We start from the raw sequence: 13,671 nt of genomic DNA on the forward strand, positions 1-13,671 counted from the left end.
GGGTGCAGGCACAGGGCTGTAGCTCTCAGCACAGGCAGAGGTGCAGGCAGCAGGGTGCAGCTCCCGGCACAGGCAGTTTCAGGCAGGGGGTGCAGGCAGCAGTGCCACTGCAGGCACTGTGGGTGCACCCCACAGGGGGACAGGCTCTGCCTTGCTGGACCCACAGGGTACTGGAGTCTGCCCCCACCCAGGCACCCTCAAACTGGAAGCACCAGGATCATCCTAGAGCTGGGGACCCTTAACTGGGAGCACCAACCTCCCCACCCCGAACCGGCACAGTGCCAAACCAGGAATCTTAACAGAGCTGGGCACCCCCAAACTGGGTTACTTGAACTGGAGCACTGGGATCCTCCCAGTCCTGAAGTCTCCCTCACCAGGCCCACTGGGGTCTCCATGTTCCCAGCACAGCCCAGACCAGCAGTCCCCACTGCCACCTGTTGACAGACCCACAAGGCACCATTGGGTAGGGCCACCACCTCTCCATGCCAGGGGGGGTGTTACAGCCCCACAGCTGCAGGGGGGGCCCACAGCAGTGGGCAGAGAAGGGGGGTAGTCCCTTCCCAATTTGCAGCATTGAGGCCCCCAGGGATCAGCTGTGACAGGACCAGCTGCCTGCACCTGTTCACTCTGGACCCTACTGAGGACCTGGTATAGCCACACTGCAGAGGTCCTCATGACCCCCCAGCACCCCCCTCCTCCCTCCCTCACCAGCCCCACACACCACCCACCCCAGTAAGGGGGAGAGAAGGTGGCCAACTGTGGTTTAACTCGTTTTATTTAGACTCAAAGGTAACTGCGGCCCAGCTGGACCGTGCACATAGGGCTGAGACCCAGTAGAAATGCAGCAGTAAGTCAGGAGCGGGGTGGGACAGGGTGAGCTGCAGCAGGGCACGGTGCCTGGGCTGCCGAAGGAATGGTCAGTTGTTAAGGAGAGGGTTTATGAGAGCTGCCCGCAGTCAGTAATGGTGATCTTCTTGCTCGTTTTGCCATCTTTGGAGCCACAGCGCTCCATGGCCTCCACCACGTTCATCCCCTCCTTGACGCGGCCAAAGACGACATGCTTGCCATCCAACCTGCAGGAGAAGCACCGGTCACAGCTGGGGCCCACCATCCCCATGCAGGGACCTGGGCACAAGGCCCAGTATGTCATCTCCCCACTGGAGTGGGTGCCAGAGACCCCCAAGCTCGCCCTCCCACAGCCCCGACTCACCATTCGGTCTTGGCAGTGCAGATAAAGAACTGGGAGCCGTTCGTGTTGGGGCCGGCGTTGGCCATGGACAGGATGCCAGGGCCCGTGTGCTTCAGGATGAAGTTCTCATCAGGGAACTTCTCCCCATAGATGGATTTGCCGCCAGTGCCGTTGTGGCGTGTAAAGTCGCCACCCTGCAAAGAAGCAGCGTTTCAGGTCACAGGCGCAGGAGAACACTCTCGAATTAGGCACAGCAGCCCTGCAGAGGCTGCAGGCAGGAGGCAGAGCTGCCTTCCCTCCCCAAATCTGCCAGCACCCAAGTCCAAAACCAACACAAGCACCAGATCTCCTCACCCACCCACCTCCCTGCTGTGGTGGGAGCATCACACACCTGGCACATGAACCCAGGAATGATTCTGTGGAAACAGGACCCCTTGTAGCCAAATCCCTTCTCACCAGTGCTCAGGGCACGGAAGTTTTCTGCAAAGGGAAAAGGAAAAACCACCATGAGCAGCTCGTTTTGTCCACAGTCAGGGAGAGCGCACAGGGGTTTGGTGCAGCTGCAGCGTGGCCAGTGCTGCTCTACTAACCTGCTGTCTTGGGGACCTTGTCTGCAAACAGCTGCAAAAAGAGGAGAGGCTGTTAGTCAGGTTGGGGTAAGACCGGCCAGCCGCCCCCCTCCCAGGGGGCACCCCCAGCCCGCAGGGATCCTCCCCTCACTGCTCAGAGCCCGGGGACCCCCTCCGGGAGGTGAATCCAGGCCACGACTGCGGCTGCAGAGCATTCCCCACCTCACGCTTTCATCTGGAAACTCTGAACTAACGGACATGGCATCCAAATGAGTTTAAATACGCCGCATGCCTCACCAGCGGGGCAGATGCGCATTCGTTCCGCCGGCTGAGATTTAAATTAAAAACCTATTCGACTCCAGCATTCCCAGGCAGAGCACACGCCGCCTCCCAATGACTCCAGGAGGATTTTGGGCAGGCAGCAGCCATCTGCACGGCGAGGCGCTGCCGGGCGGGAGCGCGCTGCCCGCGGGCTCTGCGACAGCCGCAGCGCAGCAATTCCTGGAGCGCAGTCCCGGCCATACCGGAGATGCTTCAACCCCCCCGGGTGCCCGCTTCGCAGGGCGCGAAATGCTTTCCTTTCGCAGTGACAATCCCCCGGCCATCGCTTTGCCACCGCTCTCGCTCCCCGCCGGCCTTCCGAGACCCGGGAGAGGTCGGGCGCCCGAGAAGCATCTCCCCGGGGGTGCTGCTCCGATGCACCAGGCGGCTCCGGGGGCTGCTGCCGCCCGCCGAGGGGCGGCCCCGCTCCGGGGGGACTGGGACAAAATGGCGGCGCGGGCAGCCGCAGCCCCGATCCCGCAGCAGGGGAAGCTGCGGCGGCCGCCCCCCCCCCCCCCCCTCCCCGGGGCGGAGCGGAGCCTCCCGGCGAGGCAGGGCAGCGCGGCAGAAATGCGGGCTGGCGACGAGGCCACCGGGGACAGGTGCGGAGGGCCGGGGCGCCAGCCGGCTGAGCACGCGTTTCGGCGGGACGGGAGGTACCGGGCGGCGGCACGCCCTGGGCTGGCACCGCGCCGCCGTTTCCCAGCCGAGCCGCGCCGCATCCTCCACCCCGCTCAGCCAGCGGCGGGGCCGGTGGTTGCGCCGGGTCCTTTGTTCGCTCCCCGACGCTGGCGGCACCGGGCAGCCCAGGGCACCGCTCCCCCCCCACCCCCCCGCCCTTACCGAGCGCGGGAGCCGCGGCCACGTGGAGGCGGCGCGGGCCCCCCGCCGCCCCCCCCACCCCCGGCCGCGCAGGCGCGGTGCCCCCCGCCCCTCCCCCCCGAAACGGCCCCGGTGAGGAAATGGCGGCGCCGGCGCCGCCGCCCCCCCCCCCCCCAGCCCACTCCCCCCACCTCGAAGGTGACGCGGCCCAGGGGCTCGCCGTTGGCGGCAATGTCGAAGAAGACGACGGGGTTGGCCATGGCGGGGCGGGAGCGGGGCTACGGCACCAGCGACGGCTCCGTGCAGCGGGCGCGGCGCAGCAGGAGGAGAGGGGCTGCCCGCCGCCCCTTATATAGGGCCGGGGAGGGCCCGCCTCCCCCGAGGCGTCGGCCAACGGCCGCTGGCGTTGTGGTAGAGCGGCGGGGCGGGCGGCCAATCGACGGCGCCGCGTTTGAAAGGGGGGGGGGAAGCGGGGGCGGGGGCCGCCCGGGTCCGGCGGCTGGGCAGGGCGGGGCGCGCATGCGCGCTGCCGGCGGGGTGGGGGGAGGCGGGGGGATGGGGCCGGGATGGGGGCGGCGGGGGGGGGGGGGGGGGGGGGGAGCCGGTGTGGGGCCGGGGCGCCGCGCTGCGAGCGAGCGACGTGGGGTGGGATGGGGCTGGAGCGTGGGCGGTGTGGGGCAGGGCCGGGGGGCTGTGGGGCGGCGGGGAGGTCAGCAGCAGCCCGGCGGTACGGGGCGTGCGGGGCCGGGAGCTGCGGCCTCTCTTTGGGGCGCCCTGCCCCGGGCTGTGGCGCGGCCGGGCCCTGCCGTGGGTCCAGCCGGGCCCGGGCAAGCCCCGTGCCCCAGCCGGGCCCCGTTCCCGCCTCGGGGAAGCCGCAGAGCCGCCCCAACCCCGGGCGAGGCCACCCCCCGCCACGCTGCTCGCGGCCCGCCGGCAGCGCTGCCCGTCCTGCCCGCGCTGCCCGCGGTTAATGATTGACGGCGGCGGGCACGGTTCACCGCCCGGCCTGGCCGCAGCCGCCCTGGGAGGGGGCAGGATCCGTCCCGCCGCCCAGCTGGGACCCCCTGCCCGCGGCGGTGCGGGGGGAGCGGGGTGCAGCCCCGCAGCAGGGTGACAAAGGACCGATGGGGGGACACACCCAGCCCAGCGACGCGCGTGACCCCGCCGAAACGAAATCCTTTAATAGCCAGCGATGAGGAGACGGTACAGGGAGCTCGGCGGCGGGGGGGCCGTGGGGCAGTCGGGGGCCGAGCCCCACACCCCGTGCCCCCCGGCCGGGCGCGTATGTTACAAGGGAAGCAGCGTATGCACATTTATACAGGGGGCGCGGGCCGGCCCCGCAGCAACACACTTGCCTTTAAATACGGGGTGGGGGTCTCGGGGGGGGGGGGGGGGGGGGGGGCAGGCAGTAGTGTTTCTACACTATGTACAGCCTTGTGCTTCTGGGGGGGCTGAGCCCGTCCGTCTGTCCGTCCCATCGCATCCCTTCAGGGGAAGCCCCCTTCTTGGAGGGGGGGGGGGGAGGGGCCGGCTCTGCGGCGGGCAGGGGCACGCCAGCGCTGCCCCCCCCGGCCCCGTGGTGGGGTGGGGGGGTCCGGTGGGGGGGGGTGAGGATGGCTCAGTTGTTCTCGAAGAGGGAGAGGAGGTCGTCGTTGCTGCTGCTGGGGAGGTCGGGGGGGCCCAGGTAGGAGAGCAGCTCGTCGGGGTTCGTCAGCTCGGGCAGGAGCTGGGGGCGGCAGCCGGTGACGACCGGGCCCCCCCCCAGCTCCTCCCCACCCACCCCGCGGCGGCCGGGGGCCCGAACCGGCAGCGGGACCCCCGGCCGCCCCCCCCGGGGTACTCACGTCGAGGGCAGGCTCCGACCCGTCGCCCGTCCCGGCCATGCCGGGTGCCGGGGGGAAGGCGAGGTCGGCGGCGTGCGCCGGGCCGGGGGGTCCCAGGGGGGGCCGTGCCGGTGCGCTCCGGTGGTGCAGCGGCTGTGCCGGCTGGCCGCCCGGGGGGGGGGTTGTGCAGCCCCGGCTGCACCGGGGGGTGGGACGGCTCCATCCGCCCCGGCGGGGGCAGCTGCGAGGGGGGAGGAGAGCGCGGGGGTGAGACCCTCCCTCCACCGGGTCCCCCCGCGGGGAGAGGTGGGGGCCGGGGGGAGCCCCCCACCCGCCCCCAGCTGACCTGTGCGGGGAGCGGGGGGCGCGGGGGGCTTCTCAGGGGCCAGGAGGCCGCTGGGGATGTCGGACTGGTAGGAGATGGGGGGGGGGTCCCGGCGCGAAGTCGCTCAGCGTCGGTGTGCCGGGGGCACCGGGGGCACCGGGGGCGGGGAACGGCTCTGGGAAGCCCCCGGGTCCGGGAAAGCTGGAACCTGCGGGAGGAAAGGAGGCGATTGGTGGGGGAGGGGACAACAGGGAGACGGCCCATCCCCCGCGGGTTCCCCCCCCGCCCCCCGTACCCGGGGTGCTGTAGTCGGCGGCAGCACCCGCCGGTGGCGGCGGCAGGGCCGGGAAGGGCGCGGAGCCGGGCCCCAGGGCCGCGATCATCTCCATGATGTTGGGCAGCACCATGTGCGTGGGGCTGAGGGTCCGGCACCGCTTCAGCGCCGGCCCCTCCGGCTCCTCCTTGACGTGGACGTCGGGTTTGACCGGGACGGGTTTCCAGCTGCAGGTCGGGTCGATGGTGATCTCCTCGTGCTCTGAGCTGGGGGTGGCAGGGGGCTCAGGTTGGGGGGGGGTCGGCTGCATGGCCCCCCGGGGGTGGCACAGTGCCGGCCAGGGACAGACGGACAGACAGACAGACAGAGTGGGGACACTTACTTCTGGATGTAGATCAGAATGCCCAGCATGTACTGGTCCACCTCCAGCCCCTCCAGCAGGGCCGTCTTACTGCAGGCAGGGAGAGGCAGGGTGACGGCAGGGAAACCCCCCCGCAGGCAGGGAAACCCCCCGCAGGAAGGGAAACCGGGGCACGGCCCCGCTGGGCCCCCACTCACTTGCAGACAGGACACCGCCACGTCCCCCTCTCGCAGTTGAGCTGCAGGTAGGACTCCAGGTCGAAGCACTGCGGGGGAGAGCGGCAGCTGAGCCGGCGGGGGGGGACAACATCCCCCAGCCCCCTGCCACCACCACCCCTACCTGTATGTGCCGGCAGTCATGGCCCCTGGCCGGGAGCTGAATCCTCCGGAAGGTGATGGGACACTTGAGGGACACCTTGATGGCCGTCTGCTCCACGCCATCCTCGCCGTTGGGCCCCGGGGTCCCCGGGATGGTCCCGCTGCTGAAGTTGCGCTTGACTGGGGGCGGGGAGGGGGGGGTGTGGGTGAGGGGCACCGAGGGGCAGAACTGGGATGCTGGGATGGGGGCGGCACCGTGGTGGCATCTGGGCGTGGTGCCTCATCACCCCCACCATGCTGGAGCCCCTGGATGAGGGTGTCCCCCCCCACCATGCTGCAGCCCCCCCATCCCCCAGGACCTGGCGGGCCAGGGGTGCTGGGTGCGGCGCTCACTTTTGGTGATGCAGTGCTCGGCGGGGAGCAGGCGCTTCTTGATGAGACCCTGCAGCACCGAGCGCACCGAGGGCCGGTGCACCAGCTGCAGGACGAAGAGGTGGGACTGCGGAGAGACAGGGGGGCTAAGCCACGGCCTCAGCCGCCGTCCCCCCGCCCCAGGACCCCCCCCGGTGACTCACGCAGCAGCAGGCAGTAACGGTGATCTGGATGGTGTTCCTGCCAGGCTGGCAGACATGCTTCAGGTAGAGCGGCTTGTGGGAGGTCTTGTTGTCGCCGCGCTCAATGGTGAGCGGCGTGGCGTTGACGCTCACCTGCACGGAGGCCGGCCAGTTGGTGTTCATCTGCCGGTCCTCGTGGTGGTAGCACTTGAACTGCAGCTCCAGGTCAGGCCTGGCAGGACGGGCAAGGTGTGGGCAGGGGTGCGGGCAGGGGGCGTGCCCACACGCGAGCCACTGCGCCGCGCACCACCGCGCCGTGCACCACCGCACCATGCCAAGCCACGCTATGTACCATCATGACATACAGCACCGTGACAAGCCATGCTGGGTGCCACCACACCACACGGCACCACGCCCTGCCACGCCGTGTAGCGCCACGAATACAGCACCGCGCTGTGCCGAGGCATGCCGGGTACCAGTGTACCGTACAGCACCACACTGTGCTGGACCACGCCGTGTACTGCCATGCCAAACTACGCCGTGTACCGTGACACAATACGGCACTGTGCCAAGCCACACCGTGCCACACACAGCCATGCCACACAGCACTGCGCAGCGACGAGCAGCACTGCGTAGCGCTGCACCACACCACGCCACGCAGCACCACGCCGCGCGGCACCATATGACGCTGTGCAGCACGCCACCGTGCCGCTCTGCGCCGCACCACGTGCGGTGCTGGACTGCGCTCCGCCACGCCGTGCCACGCGGCCCCCTGCCCCCCACTGCCCCCACCTCATCATGAGGGTCTTGTAGACAGAGTCGCGCAGCTGGAAGACGTGGTTGCTGACGGCCAGGTTGTGCTGCAGGCGGAAGGGCTCCAGCACCACGCCATCCCGCACCGGGAAGGTCAGCCGCAGCTCCTCCCCGGGAGCCGGCCCTGCCGGGGACACGGTCAGCAGGGACCCCCATGCCCCGGCCCCGCCCCCGGCCCCACCCTGGAAAGCCCCACCCACTCACTAAGAACCCACCCTGCAGGAAGCCCCGCCCTGCAAAGAGGCCCCTCCCACTCCAGGACATCCCACCCCTATGCAGGAAGCCCATCCCAGTCAGGCCCCACCCCTACATCAGAGCCCACTCCCACTCTGGGAGGGCCCACCACTATGCAAGAAGCCCCACCCACTATAGATGGCCACACCCCCATCCATGCAGGAAGCCCATCCCACTGAAAACCCCACCCACTATCCAAGAGGCCCCTCCCACTCCAGGATACCCCACCCCATGCAAGAAGCTCCTCCCACTCCAGGAGGCCCCACCCTTACAGTGGAAGCCCCTCCCACCAAAGCAACCACTCCTCTGACTAAGCCCCTCCCACTGAGGGCCCACCCTTTTTGCAAGCCCCTCCCACTACTCGTAGTCCTGCCCCTTTCACAGGAAGCCCATCCCACTGCCTCAAGCTGCCCTCTCATTGGACAGTGCCTGCGAGGCCACACACCCCCACCACACAAACGTAGCAGTGACCACGCCCCCTGTGCTTAAGCCCCTCCCTTTTCTTAGAGTCCTCCCCAGGCACCCTGCCTTTAAAGGGGCAATGGCCCCGGGCTGGCAGCAGTGAGGCCCACTCTGAGGCCCTGGGGGGGTGTCTCTGCACTATGCCCCCACCCCCCGGCAGCTCCCCCATCCCCAGCGGGGGCACCTACCCGAGGGGGACGGGTGCAGGGAGGTGACGCTGGGCTTCATGTCTGGTAGGAAGGGCGACTTGATGTCCTGACCCGGGGATGCGTAGGAGGGGATGCCGCTGCCCGGCGTCATGGGCGGTGTGGGGTTCCCGGCCAGCGGCGAGCTGGGGTACCCCGGCAGCGACCGGCCCGGCTGCAGAGGCACCGCGCACCCTCAGCGCCCGGCCGGGCCGGCATTGCCCCCCACCCCACCCGGTGCTGGGACTCACCCCATTGATGGCCGCCTGGCTGTAGGTGCCGAAGCCGGCGCTCTGCCCGTTGAACTGGTCAGCCGGCTGTGGGAGGAGGAAGGTCCCGGGGGTTAGCACCAGGGGATGGCAGACACCTGCCCTCCCCCCCCCGTGCCCACTGTCACCCCTCCGGTACCTTGTAATAGGGTCCGGCGTTGCCCGAGGCAGAGAGGTACTGGCCCATGCCCTGCTGCAGCCTGTGGCCGGGGTAGGAGGGGGATGGAGCGGAGGGCTGCGGGGTGCTGGGGGCATACTGGGCACCGGTCGCAGCGTACTGCCCGCCCTGGAGGTACTGCTGCGCTGGGTATCCCTGCGGGGCCAGGGGGGGTCAGCACCGGCGGGGGGGACGGTCCCGGCACACTGCGGCCCCCGCCGGTGCGGATGGGATGCTCACCTCGTTGGAGTACGCCCGCTTGAGGCCCTGGCGGGGGAGCTGCTGGCTCGGGGGGGGGCCAGCGTAGGCATGCTGGGGCATCCGCTGCCCACCATAGAGGGGGCCGGCACCAGGCGCCCGTGCGGGGCTCATGCTTACAGGGGAGACGCCAGAAGGAGCCATGACGCCCGCCATACCAGCTGGGCTCATGCCGGCGGGGCCGCGGGGTCCGGCGTGGGGCAGGAACTGGCTGCTGAAGGGCTGCCCCGCGCCCATCTGCAGTGGGGAGAGAGGGGGGTCACCGCAGGGCGGGGGGCAGCCACCGGCTCCCTGGCTCTGCCGCAGCCGGGCTCTTACCGTGCTGTACTGGCTCAGCTCCTGGCTCTGCTTCTCCTGCAGTGCCGCCACCGTCGCCGTGGCCGTGGCCGTGGCTGTGGCAGCGGCGGCGGCCACGGCAGCGGCAGCAGCTGCCTGGGTGAAGTCGGCGGGGGGCCGGCCGGCGTGCGAAGGGAGCCCCATCCCGCCGGGGCCGCCGGGGCTGCCGGCATAGCTAGAGGACAGAGAGGTGGGGAAAGGGCGTGCGGCGGCCCCATGGCGGGGCGTGTGCCAGGACAGGGGGCACAGGGCCGGCCTTACCTGGCGGCGAAGCCCGGCCCACCGGGGTAGGCGCTGCGGCCATAGACGCCCGGCTGCACGTAGCCCTTCCCGGGGGCCCCCTCGGCGAAGGGCTGCTGCGGCAGGAACGGCGGCGAGCTCATGCCCGAGCCGGTGCCGGCCATGCCCGGCAGCAGCGGGGTGCTGGAGCTGCTCCCCCCGGGGCCCATGGGGCTGCCGAAAACCTGGGGGGCGGCGGGAGGGGGGCAGCGGGTCAGGCAGGGGGTCGCCATGCTCATTTGCGGGGGGGTCCCCGGGGTGGGGGACGAGGACGCTGCGGGTACCTGGCTCTGGGAGGTGTTGCTGACACCCCAGACGGTGGTTACCACGGAGAGGGATCCCGCCGGCTGATTGGTGCTCGGTTGCCAAGGAACAGCCTCGTATGCAAATGAACCATCACTAGAAAGAAAAACAAATTAATTAAGACGAAGGACGGAGGGGGACGGAGGCCACGGGCCGGGGCGGCAGCGGGTGCAGCCCCGGGGCTCACCCGTGGGGCGTGGGCGGCAGGGAGGGTTTCATGGGGTTCATGGAGTTCATCGGCGGCGGGCGGGCGCAGGCTGGGTCTTCCGAGGCCGCGGTGGGCGCTGCGGGACGGCGTCACCGTCACCGGGGCTGCGGGAGGGAGAGGAAACGGCGGGTGAGGGGGCGGCCACCCCCGGGAGGGGCCGGGGAGCCCGAGGCCGCGCGGCGGGGGAGGGGGGGGAGCCCGGAGCCTGCACGGGCCCCCCCCCGGCCTCCGGCACCGGGACTTGGCGTCCGGCCCGGGCCTGGCACGGGGAACCGGCCGGCACGCGCCCGCCCCGCAGGTGGGGGTGTCCGTGGCCCCCCGGGAAGCCCCCCGTGCTGGCCCCGCCGCGGCCTCCCCCCCAAAATCCCCGCGGGCACAGAGCCCTCCCGGGGCGGCGGGTGCCGCGGGCTTTCCCCCGCGCCTGCGGGTGGGGGGAACAGCGGGGACTTTCCGGGGCGAGAGCCGGGCGAGGGACGCGGCCCCCCCGGCATCGCCCCCCGCCCCCGGCCGGGAGCCGCCGGCGCCGCCCGGGGTATTTCCAGCCCGGCCCGGCAGCTGCGCGGGGTGGGGGGGCGGCCGGGGGGGGGGTCACCCCGGCGCTTTCGGTTCCCTCCCGGCCCCGCGGGAGGGCAGCAGGGACGGGGCCGCCGCGGAGCGGGGAGGGGGGGGGGGGGGACACCCGCTCCGAGCCGGGCCTGTCCCGGCCCCCGGGAGGTGCCACCGCGGGGCCGCCAGCCCGGGGCGCCCCTCGGCCGGCGGTGACAGCCCCCCCTTCCCCGGCCGCGGGCCCGCTGGCACCGCGGGGACAGGCCCCGGGGCCGGGCCGCCGCCCCCTCCCCTCCCCGCCGTTGCCATGGCAACCGCCCCCGCCGCCCCCGCGCACGGCGCCCGCGGGGGGGGGGGGGGGGCGGGGGGGCGCGGGGCCATTTTCAGCCGCGGCGCGGGGCTGCGCGCAGGGACCCGCCCGGCGCGGCGCTGCCCGTCCCTGCCCGTCCCTGCCCGCCCCGGCGCTGCCCGCACTCACCGTCGCGAGCGGCCCAAAATGGCCCTGGCGGCGCCGGGCGCGCGCGGCTGCGCGGAAGCTGCGCGGGATTTTCAGCCCGCGCGCGGCCCCGGCTCCATGGCGGCGGCGACGGCGGCGGCGGCGGCCCGGGGGGGGGGGCGGGGCGGGGCGAACGGGGGCGGGGCGGGGCGGGGCGCGCGGGGCCGAGCCGGGCCGAGCCGAACCGGGCCGGGCCGAGCCGAGCCGAGCCCGCGCCGCCGCCGCCGCCGCCGCCGCGCACAATGGGGCCGCGAGCTCATCAGTATGCACGGGCCGCCCCGCCCCGCCCCGCCAGGCGCGGGCAGCCGAGCACCGAGCGGGAGAGCGGGGGGAGCGTGTGGCTGTGCGGGGGGGGGGGGGGGGGGGGGGTAAAGGGCTGTGCGGAGCGGGGGGGGGGTCGTGACACGGGGGGGAGCGACCGTGTGTGCGACAACCTGTGCGTGAGCCGGTGTGACACGGCGCGTGGCCGAGTGTGCAGGGCGATATGGTGTGACACGCGTGTGTGACAGCGTGACAGGCGCCTGTGACAGCAGGGGCGGGACCGAGGGCTGCGTGTGCGAGAGGGCACGCGTGTGCGTGTGCGGGGTGCGTCCGGGGACGCGGACCCCGCGTGCGCCAGGGTGACCGTCTGACAGCGGACACGACGCGCGACCGGGTGTGCGACAGCACGACCACACCAACGCGGCCGTGCACAACCCTCGGAGAGGCTGCACACGCGTGTGCAAGCAGCCGTGGGTGCGCGGCTGTGGGCGGCGAACGTCCCCCCCTGGCTCCCGGCCCCGCCCGCCCCACACCGAAGGAGGAGCCGGGTGCTCGCTGGGGAAGGCCAACGCCAGCCCCAGCCGGGGGTCACCCCCCACCCAGGACCCCCCCCCCGGGAGGGCGCAGCACCCAGCACGGGCCGAGCAGCTCCAGGGGCAGCGGGGGCTCGAGGCCGGGGTGCCGGTCCCCAGGGTGGGGCAAACCCCCTGGAAGTTGGGGGGGGGGGCTTGGGGAAGGGGCAGCACCCCCAGCCCTGCCTGGGCCCTGCGGGGGGGAGGGGGAGGCCACCCCACCTCGCTCCTCTGAGAGAGGCAGCAGCTGCATGGGCAAGTGCGACGCCAGACTGGGAGGAACTGGGAGGTGGCTGGACCCGGTGCGCTGGAGGCCCCCAGAGAAGAGTCCCGGGGCCCAGCCCCTGCTGGGGGGCAGGGGGCTGAGGGTCTCGCCCACCGTGGCTGGGGGGGCACTTCCCAGCCCCTGTCGCCCGCCGGGGTGGCTGCACCAACGCCGGCCCTGGCGCGAGCCAGACAAGGACTCCAGGCGCCTGCATGGGGTTTTACAAGGTCTGTAGTTAAGAAGGGAGGGGGGAGGCGAGCGAGGGACAGACAGATGGACAGACAGACGGACGGGAGCATGCTGCCGCCGCCGGGCTGGCGCTTAGGCCAGGTCCTTGAAGGCGTCGAGGTTGAAGGCCGTGTCGAGGAGCCGCTGCAGCTCCGTCAGGTGGGTTTTCTTGTTGCCGGTGGCAGGGGCAGCTGCCGGCTCCCGCCCCGCGTACCTGCAGGGGGAGAAGGCAGGGGGTGAGGGGGTGTCCGCACCCCCCACACCCCCCCCACACCCCCCCCAGCATCACGGCCACCCCCGAGTCCCTACCAGACGGGCTTGGCGCGGTTGATGGTGGTGCGGAGCCGGGGTTTGACGTAGTCGTAGTAGCCCTGGTTCTTGTGCTCCTCCTGGCACCACACCAGCTCGGCAGCCGGGTACTTCTCGGCTTCCCGCTGGAGGAGGTCGAAGGGGAACGGGGAGAGCTGCAGAGGACAGGGAGCGGTGTCACGGGGGTCACGGCACCCCCAGCCGGTGGGCTTGGAGGCAGCCGAACCCTGCTCACCTGCTCCACCCTGGTGATAGCCACATCGGCCTCCATCTGCCGGGCCTTGCGCTCGCGGGTCAGGTCATAGTAGACCTTGCCGGTGCAGAACAGCACCCGCTTCACCTGCTCGGGGCTCTGGGCCGCGGGGCCGCCGTCGGGGATGACACGGAGGAAGTGGGTGCCTGCCAAGAGAGAGGACAGCACTGTCAGCCGCAGCAGCCCAGGGCACCGCACTGGCGCAGCTGCCTGCACCCGCATCCCACACCAGCCCCTCCTGGAACCCCAGCCTGGGCAGGCAAAGCAGAGAGGCAGAGCCAGACCAGCTGGTACTGGGTCCGGCTCCCAGTACAAACCATCATGGCTCCGTGAGACTCAGGGCTGCCAAACCCCGGCCATGCCACTCCAGCAGGAAGCGGCTGCCGATGGAGGAAGCACCACGGCAAAGCCTGGAAAGCCGAGTCACGTCTCGGCACTAACGAGGGGTGGCTCCGATTTGCTGGGTAGATAGCCACAGCCGGCACACCCCAGCCGCAGGGCAGACGAGCACGCCGCCTCAGCGCTGGAGGGGAGCGGGGAGGGAGGAAGGCAGCCTGCGTGCCGCGCTGGTGCAGAGCTCCCCGCGCGGGCTGTCTGCGATGCCCTGATGCCAGTAGCGTCAGCCTCGCTCGGCCACTCCGGCACGGGGAAGCTGCTGCCAGGCGGACTTTACCCGAGGCGG

The 13,671-nt window shown here is 71.6% G+C and overlaps 3 protein-coding genes across 6 annotated transcripts in view; all 3 read right to left on the reverse strand.

Moving 5' to 3' along the window:
• Positions 1–757: 757 nt before the first annotated feature.
• On the reverse strand, positions 758–3,250 carry PPIA (peptidylprolyl isomerase A). The gene is made up of 5 exons (XM_075523542.1): positions 3,093–3,250; positions 1,780–1,810; positions 1,581–1,669; positions 1,211–1,383; positions 758–1,073 (listed from the first exon to the last, which is right to left on the reverse strand). The coding sequence occupies exons 1-5, from the start codon at positions 3,159–3,161 to the stop codon at positions 938–940; spliced, it is 498 nt and encodes a 165-aa protein (XP_075379657.1). The 5' UTR covers positions 3,162–3,250; the 3' UTR covers positions 758–937.
• A 1,174-nt stretch (positions 3,251–4,424) lies between these two features.
• Positions 4,425–11,240, reverse strand: ZMIZ2 (zinc finger MIZ-type containing 2). The gene is given in 21 exon segments (XM_075523533.1): positions 4,425–4,627; positions 4,746–4,904; positions 4,906–4,976; positions 5,083–5,155; positions 5,157–5,257; positions 5,345–5,589; positions 5,706–5,774; positions 5,882–5,949; positions 6,024–6,181; positions 6,395–6,500; positions 6,577–6,787; positions 7,348–7,492; positions 8,253–8,424; positions 8,501–8,566; positions 8,658–8,831; positions 8,916–9,170; positions 9,252–9,444; positions 9,531–9,733; positions 9,833–9,947; positions 10,039–10,163; positions 11,084–11,240. Coding segments are annotated over 20 exon segments (2,742 nt in total). The 5' UTR covers positions 10,089–10,163; positions 11,084–11,240; the 3' UTR covers positions 4,425–4,519.
• Positions 11,241–12,412: 1,172 nt separating this feature from the next.
• The window catches only part of OGDH (oxoglutarate dehydrogenase), a 35,818-nt gene continuing 34,559 nt past the window's right edge, over positions 12,413–13,671 (reverse strand). For all 4 annotated transcript variants that reach the window (XM_075523804.1, XM_075523802.1, XM_075523805.1 and 1 more), the window contains 3 exons: positions 12,972–13,135; positions 12,737–12,891; positions 12,413–12,641 (listed from right to left, as the gene is read on the reverse strand). In XM_075523804.1, the coding sequence (XP_075379919.1) occupies positions 12,521–12,641; positions 12,737–12,891; positions 12,972–13,135 (440 nt within the window). In that variant the 3' untranslated portion in view covers positions 12,413–12,520. The remainder of the gene's footprint in view (positions 12,642–12,736; positions 12,892–12,971; positions 13,136–13,671) is intronic.

This window comes from Mycteria americana, chromosome 23 (genome assembly GCF_035582795.1).
Source record: "Mycteria americana isolate JAX WOST 10 ecotype Jacksonville Zoo and Gardens chromosome 23, USCA_MyAme_1.0, whole genome shotgun sequence".
NCBI classification, from domain to species: domain Eukaryota; kingdom Metazoa; phylum Chordata; class Aves; order Ciconiiformes; family Ciconiidae; genus Mycteria; species Mycteria americana.

Bases quoted from the DNA above. Each gene is read 5' to 3' on its own strand.
- PPIA (XM_075523542.1), bottom strand. From the start codon at position 3,161: ATGGCCAACCCCGTCGTCTTCTTCGACATTGCCGCCAACGGCGAGCCC. The intron at 1,670-1,779 runs GTTAGTAGAGCA...TTCCCTTTGCAG, and splicing joins CAAGGTCCCCAAGACAGCAG to AAAACTTCCGTGCCCTGAGC. The intron at 1,384-1,580 runs GTGTGTGATGCT...GCTTCTTTGCAG, and splicing joins TTCCTGGGTTCATGTGCCAG to GGTGGCGACTTTACACGCCA.